This window comes from Cotesia glomerata, linkage group LG2 (genome assembly GCF_020080835.1).
Source record: "Cotesia glomerata isolate CgM1 linkage group LG2, MPM_Cglom_v2.3, whole genome shotgun sequence".
Lineage (NCBI taxonomy): Eukaryota > Metazoa > Arthropoda > Insecta > Hymenoptera > Braconidae > Cotesia > Cotesia glomerata.
In genome coordinates, this window is record NC_058159.1 from 21,608,519 (window position 1) to 21,619,761 (window position 11,243).

At 26.5% G+C, this 11,243-nt stretch overlaps 1 protein-coding gene across 7 annotated transcripts in view; it reads left to right on the forward strand.

Annotated features, from left to right (window-relative positions):
• LOC123259333 (mucin-16-like) overlaps nt 1–11,243 on the forward strand; it is a 44,176-nt gene that overhangs the window by 23,721 nt on the left and 9,212 nt on the right. For 6 of the 7 annotated variants that reach the window (XM_044719716.1, XM_044719721.1, XM_044719717.1 and 3 more), the window contains 5 exons: nt 153–658; nt 8,679–8,821; nt 9,663–9,880; nt 10,434–10,660; nt 10,845–11,171. In XM_044719716.1, the coding sequence (XP_044575651.1) occupies nt 629–658; nt 8,679–8,821; nt 9,663–9,880; nt 10,434–10,660; nt 10,845–11,171 (945 nt within the window). In that variant the 5' untranslated portion in view covers nt 153–628. Of the gene's footprint in view, nt 1–152; nt 659–2,048; nt 2,181–8,678; nt 8,822–9,662; nt 9,881–10,433; nt 10,661–10,844; nt 11,172–11,243 lie in introns of all 7 variants that reach the window. The other variant, XM_044719720.1, reaches the window with a different exon arrangement.

The window sequence follows — 11,243 nt, forward strand, 5'->3', positions numbered from 1 at the left end:
AGTCAAGGTCATTTTTTTATAAGTGTATGACGTTAGCAATCAGAAAAAATTTAATTTACTAAAAACTTGTTTTACACTAAGAATATAAATAATAATAATACCAATAATAATAATTGAAAAAGTAGTGATTAAAGCTTTTTTGATAATTACAGAAGTTCGAGTGGCCGAAGGGACGGAGGAAGTAAAGGTCTGCAGGGAATTGAAACCGCAGGAAGAAATAAGTTGTGAAAGAAAAAAAGAAGAATTGTGAATTACGTTCAAAGGATAGGATACTATTGGTTATAGGAAATACTTATTGGCAGTCTGGAGTCTCAGAGGATAGGAGGACATAGCTGGTGTTTGACATTTAAGCGTAGTTGCTGATGTCCGCCACGAGTCCTGTTATTGTAGCTCCTGGACGGTGCTCGCGGCCACGAGACACACCGGGCTCCACAATCATCAACTTTAAGAACAATCACACTGATTCGTCAACAGTGCTTAGGTTGCCGCCATTGCTGGGGCCGTGCCACAGCTATTATTGGTTAATTACATCTCTAAAGTCCTCAATATTATTCAAATTATTAAATAATAAAAATTATCACGAAGTACAGTTGCTGACATACTTAAATTGCATACGATACGACTCTGAATGTCTTCGCACATCCAAAAGTCGTGCGTGGTAAGAATTATTATCATTACTACTATTTTTTTTTTTTTTTAATATTGTTATTATTGTATAGTTTATTTAAAATTTTGAATTTTTTAAACTTTATTTTACTCGCAAATGAAAAAAAATTGGCAAAGTGAAGAGAGATTTTAGATTTTTTTTATTTTTAAAGTTTAAAAAAAATGAAAAGAGAATGAGTAGTAAAGAGGGAAAAAAACGTGAGAAAAAAATGAAAGAAAATAACATTGCGAATTGCCGAATTTACCGAGTTGGCAAACGTCGTAGTTTTCAAACGGACGGACTCTCGACGAGCCCGAGACGAAAAGTCTTATGTTTGGTGAAACTTTTAGAATGAGAAAAGTTAACGAAAAGTTCAATTGATCTTACTGGTAAACAACTGAGACAACAAATGATGATTATGATGATAATAATAATTATTTTTGCTATTATTATAGTGGTAATACTTCATGTGTACGTTTATTTTCTCACTTTTTATTTTCTCTGAAACTAAAACTCTTTTATATATTTATTGCACGTGATATATAAAGGACAAATAATAAATATAATTTTTTCTCTCAACTTTGTTCAATTCTTTCATTTGTATTGACAATTTTCAGTTGTCGCTACATCTAGTCTGGAGAATAAATTTATACATTTTTATTATTGTTATTATTTTTTCTAATTCAACTTGAAAGTTTTCTCGCACTACTTTCTGCACTAAAAAGATGGAACATTACACACATACATAGACACAAATGCATCATCGAAGTACTCTAAAATTGTTGGTTATTTTCTTTTGAGAGTAACATGAATTCGCCCTGAACTTTAAAGGAATCAAAATGAATAAAAGTAAAAAATGATCATTTTTACGTAAATTACTTCATTTTATTTTATTTATTCATTTTTTTTTCTTTTTTTTTTCAATCATTATTCTATTATTTTTACTTGTGATCTCTGGTGAACTATTGATTTATTCTTGAGTTAAATGAAATAAAAAGAGAAAGAAAATAAGAAGGAAAAAAGTAAAATTAATTGAAAGAAAAGCGTGTAGCGCTGCCTGAGTTTAACTTAAAAGGATACTTGAAATTTTAAATTCCAATGACATTAAATCGAATTTAATAAAAAATGGAGTTGAAGAAATAAATATGCATCGGCACATTGAGTGAATTGGAAAAGATGAATGAGTTAAAGTCTGTACTAGATAAAAGAGAGATAGTCTAGGTCTGGGAATAAAAAAGCTAAAACCAAATAAATATCACCTATTCATCATTTTAGTCATCTCGATTTATAACTTAGGCTTGTTTATTTCAACTTATTATTGTTTCTGTTATTTTGTTGAATGATAAAAAACAAAAACTCTTATCGATTCAATCTTAAAAATTTAGTCTATGTTTTTTTATAGCGTAATCTCACTAAAGGATCGGACGGCTCATACAATGGATTATCATGGTAAAATAAGAAGGCAGCATTTACACCGCAAGAAAATAACTACGTACACAAAACAATCATCATTATAATGGTCCCATTTTTCGCGGTAGGCATTAATATATTTTTTGTTTTCTTCTGTTTGTTTTTATTTTATTTTTATTCATTTATTTTTTTTTCTCTATAAACTCTTCATTTGTTATTGTTTCAAAATTATTATTTTACATTTTATTGTCTACTGTTATTAATAAAATTGCTTCAAGAGCAACAAAAGCAGCCACTTGAGCAACACGAAAAACAAAAACATCTTTATCGTGAATTATAAATGATGATACTAATAATAATAATAATAATAAAAATAACTTAGTTACATTGTATTGTCAATATATTACTGTTAATACAGTTAATTCTGCGTAAGTTAATAGATAATAGATTGTTGGAATTCCTCAAATATAATTACAAAGTCAACGAAGCTTGAATTAGTAAGGATCTGAATTTGGTATTTCATTTCCAAATACAAAGTTGTCAACTAAAGCACGAGTAGTACAACTTGGGTGAGCAGTCGTAAGCATTGAATACGACAAACAGTAAACACTAGTTCCGGTAATTTTACTCTCATCTCAACAAATTTTCTTATCTCTTACTCTCTTGCTCTTCCATCCACCTTTTCATTCTATTCACTTTCAAATAATATAATACATCTCTCAGTACACATTTATATATGTATACTGTACAAACCGTACCTAGTGTACATACTCACACAGTATTTGCTGTTTAGAATTTGTCTCTTGTTCTGTACTCTACTTGTGAACTCGATGCTGTACCATTGGTGATTCCCGAGGTATAAATTTCGCTAGCTTTGACGCACTGATGTTTTCTCTAGCAATTCATTATTTTTGTCGAAAATAAGCAGATCTATTTACTATTAGTTGTGGAGTTTTATATTACTTATGGCTATTTTACTCGAATATAAATATGGTGCATACACACCAGCCAGTTACTAGTGTGTGACTACTGTTAGGCCACCTACGAATCTTGATTATGATGGTTTCGCTGGATATCGATTATCGATTAGCAAAGTGTACTCGGTTATTCATGCTATTCCAATAATGGCTATCTCGACGTTGTGCAATGTTCAACATCTATAAATTTCCTTCCTATTCCCTATTTTAGTTTACCTCGGTCAAGATTGCACCAATAAATTTGATTATTTCAACGTTTGATTTTCTACAATATTTTTTATTTTTATGATTTTTATATTTTTTGTTTATTTACAAAGTTCATTGTTAATGCACTCACTGGTGCTATTCACCGCTTATTATTATTTATTTTTTATGTTCATTGTTATTCAGGTTTATTTTAAGGAAAAAAATAACAAAATAATGCTTTATGCACTGCAAAACAATTCAATGGTAATATGAATCACTGTTATTAATTAATTTTTTTTTTACTATCATTTACTCATGTCTAATTATCTTCTGCCGTGTATTTGAATAATCCGTTATCATTCATTTCATTGAAATATGTTGAAATATTATGTAACATTTTATTTTTTTCACTGACGTAAGTAATTAAATCTGCGCTAGAAAATTTTATAAAATAGTTTTAATTTAACTTCTAATTATCCTAGATGTAATTAAAAAATATCTTGAAAATCATAAAGACATGAAAAAAGTTATTTAAATTCTAATTAAATTTTTAGTATTTTTATTCATAACATTTCATTTTTATTCATAGGACATAGAACATAATTTTAATATTTGTTCTTTTTATTAACTGTTATTGTTATTATTATTATTGTATGTCAATAGTTATAATAATAATAATGAGCAGAAATTCATTATCTATGATTAATTCAATCTGTAAATATTTGTTATTAATTAATATTGTGGTTTATATTACTGTTGAGTTTTACTTTATATTGTTAATGGAAATCCCCTGCGTTTCTTCAAATATGCTGAAAATTCATGGACCGGTATATATCCGTAGATACTCACGAATATAATACACAAATAAACTAGTCATATAGATGGTACTGAAAATAGTTCACCAGAATATTGCTATCAGAGATAACAGATGAGTTACATATGTATATAAAAATACTTATGTATACAATAAAGTGAAAAATGTTGGTAAAAAATTTTATATTTACAAAGAAAAACTTTTTATTTTTATTCAGTTAGTTTTACCGCTGAAATTATTCCTCGAGTAAGCAGCATTATTTATTTTGTGAGATAATGTTTTTTTAAATTTAATTTTATTACACGATGTATTTTACTAGAGCAGTAAAAATTATATTTATTTTAGTAAGCTATAATTAATATTTACCTACAATCGTGGACATTAATTAAAATATGTTTTTAAATTTACTAGAAAATAGCCGTTTGTAAACTTGAACGTTTGTAAACTAAAAACTTTTAAAACTGAAAATGACTCCGTTTATAAAATGAGTTGATCATTAAAAAAGAGAATACTAAATAATGATTAATAAAAATGATGCAAAATGTAAACTTGTAACTACCTTAAAATGTCATAAAATAAAATTCAAACAATCAAAAAAAAGAAAAATGTTAATAAACTCGATAGTAAAGCGAGCGAATTTGAAAAATTGACATTAATAGAATAATATATTTTTTCATATAACCTGCATTGAAAATGTGAGTTTCAATGCCTGTTGAGCCAACCGAAACTAGACAATTTCAGACCAATGCGACTGTGCCGGGCAGGTATGAATTATTTCTTCCTGGCGGACAGAAAATGACGATTTTCTGTCCGCGAGGTGAAGTTGCATCTTTATTTTCAATCCTATCAATTGTTTGTTTATTTTATACCTTTATAATTGTCATTCTAACCGTTAACTGTATTGACATATCATAATTCTGTTATTAAGCATAAATAAGAATGATAAAAGAAAACTTGTCAATTTACGAATAATGTTTGGTAAAAAATAAACTATTACTTTCTATTTTATTATAAGTTTCATAATAAAATGGTATTTTCGCTGTTCGTCTGAAACTATCTAGTTCTGGTTGGCTCCAGACATTGAAACTAGCATTTTTAATGCAACTTATATGAAAAATATAATGTGTGACGCGGGATGAAACACGATTTCAGACCGAGTGATGCCAGCCCTCGCTTCGCTCGGGCAGGCAACTTCACTCTGGTCTGAAATCGTTTTGTTTCATCCCTAGTCACACAATATACTATTAAATACGGCTAAGTAAAAAAAAAGTCGTTAAAAAAAAACTGAAATAAAAAAAAACAAACAAATGCATATCTTGACATTAGAATAAAAATAATTTTAAAATAAAATATTTACGTAATGTTGACATTTGTTAAAATTAGTGCATCGTGAATTTTGCCAATTCAAAACTTAGCCACGCGAATTCAGCTAATAGTAAACTTTGCGATTCATGAAATAAGTGAATGCTAAATTTTGTTAACAATTTAAATAGCCGTTTGTAAACTCAGTGGCTTATAGAAATCGCAAATTCTAAATTTTAACGTTTTTTAATTTATCTATTATATATTTATTTATGATATTTCTGAAGCTATAAAATTTAAAGACAAAAGTCTTTTCTCAACAACAGGTCAGCCGAGAACTGATTTTCCGAAATTTTACTTACGAAGAATATTACGGAGCTGAAAATGATAAAAAAAATTCTTGTAATAAATAAATCATGGAGGCTTGTGTATTGTGTATTAATGAAAGATTTTATTTTTATTTAATTATGTACACATTCATGTATAAAAATATATATTTTTTTTATTTTTAAAAATTATATATACTGACACAAGCTGGTATCTTGCCCAACAGAAATTTTTGAATAAAGTTTTTGGACTAATTGATTTCACCGAGTTCAAAATTCTGGGCAACCTTGTGTCAGTATATATAATTTTTAAAAATAAAAAAAATATATATTTTTATACATGAATGTGTACATAATTAAATAAAAATAAAATCTTTCATTAATACACAATACACAAGCCTCCATGATTTATTTATTACAAGAATTTTTTTTATCATTTTCAGCTCCGTAATATTCTTCGTAAGTAAAATTTCGGAAAATCAGTTCTCGGCTGACCTGTTGTTGAGAAAAGACTTTTGTCTTTAAATTTTATAGCTTCAGAAATATCATAAATATAAATATATAATAGATAAATTAAAAAACTTTAAAATTTAGAATTTGCGATTTCTATAAGCCACTGAGTTTACAAACGGCTATTTTAATTGTTAACAAAATTTAGCATTCACTTATTTCATGAATCGCAAAGTTTACTATTGGCTGAATTCGCGTGGCTAAGTTTTGAATTGGCAAAATTCACGATGCACTAATTTTAACAAATGTCAACATCACGTAAGGTAAAAGCCCCAATATATGATCATGTACCAGTATATGATCACTCCATGTATTTGTATATCTATATTCACAAATATAGGTATACAAATACATGGAGTGATCATATACTGGTACATGATCATATATTGGGGCTTTTACCTTAAATATTTTATTTTAAAATTATTTTTATTCTAATGTCAAGATATGCATTTGTTTGTTTTTTTTTTATTTCAGTTTTTTTTTAACGACTTTTTTTTTACTTAGCCGTATTTAAAAATATATTATTCTATTAATGTCAATTTTTCAAATTCACTCGCTTTACTATCGAGTTTATTAACGTTTTTCTTTTTTTTTGATTGGTTGAATTTTATTTTATGACATTTTAAGGTTGTTACAAGTTTACATTTTGCATCATTTTTATTAATCATTATTTAGTATTCTCTTTTTTAATGATCAACTCATTTTATAAACGGAGTCATTTTCAGTTTTAAAAGTTTTTAGTTTACAAACGTTCAAGTTTACAAACGGCTATTTTCTAGTAAATTTAAAAACATACTTTAATTAATGTCCACGATTGTATTTATATTTAGATTTTATGCTTTATGAGCTACCGAAAATAGACGTACAACTAAAGTGACATTTTATCAGGTAGTAATTTAATTATTGCTATGAAAAAATACTTACAGTTTTTTTTATTTAATCATACTTTTATAGAGTAAAATCATTAAAATTTGTATTATAATTAAAACTCGTTTTATTTGTATCACTTTTTACATTTAGTGTTTTACGAGTATGATTTATTTATTCTTTTGTGCTTTTTTTGCTGTAAAAAATAAAAAGGGTTACAATTAGTATTTTATTTTACAATTTTACCGATACAAAAATATTTTACTACAACAGTATAAAACTAAAGCTTAAATTTTTTATGAGTGAAAAAGTTTTCAGATAAATAGTTGATTGGGATTAAAAATTGGAATATATCAATACATTTGTTAAATTTGATGTAACGAAAAATTTATTTCCATCGTTATATTTCGCAACAACCATTCTTTAAATAGCACTATCAAGTTATCGAGTATATTAAAATATTTAATAAAATAAAATTTGATTCATATAATTGGATTTTTATAATATAAAATGATAATATTTATGTTACAGCCTTTTACATTTAATCAGTATGAAATAATATAATACTTACTGACAATTTATAAATGATTCAAAGGATACATATAAAATAATTTCCAATAGTTCAGTCTTACTATCGTTATATTTCAGGTCAGGAAATTCTGTGGTTGACGTGAATGTTATTCCGGTAGACAACACATTGCACCAAATAATACTGATTGAAATAGACGACTGAGTATATACAGTATAATATAGTACATACTTCATATATACATACATACATACATACATACATACATACATACATACATACATACATACATACATACATACATACATACATACATATATATACATATGTACTTGGTAAACTCTACAATGACATATTTAAGTATCAATCATGTCATCTAAATTACAATTTATCCGATAATATTTTCATTAATAAAAAATAAAATTATAAAAATTTTATTGTCAACAGTTATAAGTTATGATTGTAATAGTTTATTATTTTTATAAATAATTTTGTCATAGCCAATTAAAAAGCAAGAGTTAAAAATAACTCAATCTGGTCGTTAGTCAAATTCAAAGGCAAATTTAGTAAAAATTATCATTATCATCATATCTATTATAAATCAAATAATCGATAATGTATATTTGAAGAGTTAATTAAATCATTATTCTCTCTTCATGCAAGCTTAATTATTATTTCAATAGTTGCATAGCAATAACATATTCAATTTTTGATGCATAAATTATGAATTTATTATACCAGAAATGATTGGTATTACAAGTGTAATTAATTTAATTAAACTGGAATTTTTAATCTTGACTTATAAACTTTCAATCTTGTATGATGCTGTAAAAACACCTGTTTTAATTCAGTAAAGTGGTTGCTTCTTTTCTTCGTTTACGATACATTACAATCAACATCAAAACACTTACAGGATGCATACTAAGTAATATCGAGAATTTTTTTTCCAGGTGTTTATTTGTGATAATTGATGTATTTATTTACTTTATTTATTTACATTATTTTTTTCAGTGCTTTGGTTATTAATGAAATTAAAAAAAAATTAACGTATATATTTTATAAATTATAATATAGAGTACAAGTTATATCTAATATTTAAATTTACTTACAGGGGCTTGAAGCTACTTTAAGTGACAGCAAAAAAAAGTACGGCGACAAGGTGGGTGCACTTTTGTCTGCCTGGGAGCATGTCACCAATTTCATTTCTACGGCAAACCCAGAGGCCACCCAGTCTCTCATAGAATGGGTCCACAAGTAAATTTTTTATTATATTTTATTATATTTACTAGTTTATGAATTTTTATAATTTCAAGTTACTGAGAGCTTTTAAACCAATGTTTTATAACTAACCACAAGTATGCTTTGTAAAACTTTTTTATTTATTTATTTTTCTTTAACTTATTAGAACAGTTGACAAATTCGTTAAAAAAACAATTATTGATTATTTTAATATTCATTAATTTAAATTTAATAACCGACAAGATTTCTCTTATAACTTGAGCTTATTTTAGCTATTATCGTACAAACTCGTTACAATTTCTCGTAAACTAAAATAGTTGAAAACTTGAGTCTTGAAAAAATCCTTTAAGATTTGACTGATTCCATAAACTTTTTAAACGTATATTTTTTTTTAACAACTAAGAGTTTAGTTAAAAAAATTTAATAAACTTCTGTTAAATTTTTTCTGTCAATAATTTATCTGTTTGACAATAAACAATAAAAAAAATCTAACAAGTTTTTTTTGCTTGTATTTTTTTATTTAATTAAAAAAAAATAAAAAATTATCTTAATTTATTATCGAAAAAAGCGTACTGTAAAATTAAAAAAGCCTATTTCCGGCACAAGATTTGAATTTCCTTTCATTTTTAAATATTATTTTTAGTTATTAAATTTTTTTATTTTCATCCTGTAATTATTTGATTTGTTTATTTAAAGTAAAAATTTTTTCAAATGTCTGTTAATTTTTTTAAGGTAAACTTTCATGACAATAATGGTTCAAAATGTGGTTGCGTTAATAGCTGAACATATTGAATCACTAAAACCAGAATAACTTTTATAAAATATGAATATTAAAATAAATTTATAAATTTTTTAGACATACGTTGACATTGGTATTGCGCGGGGAGTGGCCAAAGCTGTCACCTGCTACAAAAACACACCTCAGCGTAACGTTGCAGAGGTGTGCGAGTCACCTGGTGCACCATCCGGTCGCGTCGAGGTGCACAGCCCTCATCGCGTTGGTACACAATCCATGGGCTCATCCAGCACTTGACCGCATACTTAATGGCCAACCAGATCCTGAACATGAAGAAGGTAAATAATAATATTAAAAAAAAAAAAAAAAAAAAAAAAAAACTTATTTTGAATCTGCAATACCATTAGATCAATTTGTCACCTTACATTACATTTAACAACATTATAATTATTTATATCTAATGACTAATTCTATCAAGTTTTATTATTTCAACTTATCGTTCAGTCGTTAAGACAAATGGTATTTATATCTCTGATCATAAATCATTAACGGTTTTATAGTCCATAGATTCATAGTTATTAGTTAAACGGTGGATTTATAAAGTAATATTATTATTATTATTATTATAGTCAGTAAAAATAATATTTGAACTTATATTTGCATTGTTTTGTAAAGACTTTTAATTTAAAGTTTATACGTGACTGAGTTTCAATATTAAGTACTTGGATTTTTTAAATTAAGTGAACTTTGATTTAAAGTTTTATGAAATCAATTGGAATTTTTTTCATAAAAGTTTTTAAATTATATTTCAAACTTAAAATGAAATATTTATTTATGTTATTAAGTATATGATATTTGAATGAATTAATAATGATTTATTTTTAATTATAGAATTCTGTTGCTCGGAAAAAGGCGAATTGTTAACAATGCGGTTGAAAATTCTCTGTGAAGATCGCTGCGAGGACATTGCAGTAAATCTTGCAGCAGCTTGTGTCCGAAGTCTGCGAAGAAGTGATCGATTACGTTCACTGTCAGATCTTCATCATGTTCACTTTATGATTGACGTATACATTGTCCTGTTGTATAAATTAAAACGCACGCAAGATATATTCGCTCAAGTAAGGATAATAATTCTTATATATAGTATTAAATTAAAAATTCCATAAACATATTCATTGTGTTTGTTATTATTATTATTATTATTATTATTATTTCTACATAATATCAAGATTATTAATATTAAGATAGTTATTTATTTTGACGTAAGAATTTAATATTAAAATATTTATTTTATTTTTACAGTTAAAATTAATGGACCTAAATGATGGATTAGAACTAGTCCAAAGATTAAGCGGCGAGAAACCAATGAAATACGGTACTGCGCGTGTTTGGCGAAATTCAATAAAAGCCGCCGAATTAGTTGCTCAGTATCTTGTAACAGCGGGTATGGTTAGGCCCGTTAATGAAACTAGTGCAAGTGTTTTAGAACAAATTCTTAACTCCTGGGCGTGCTTACATGTTAAGCTTAAGGCAACTGATCCAAATCTACCGGGTATGATTAGAAAATTAATAGAAAATGCTGAAAGTGCCCAGCATATTTATTTATTTTGTGCTGTTTTACTGAAACACGTGAGTTTATTCAATAATTAAATTATTTATAAATAACTAATACCATTATTATTGATTAATTAATTAATTAAT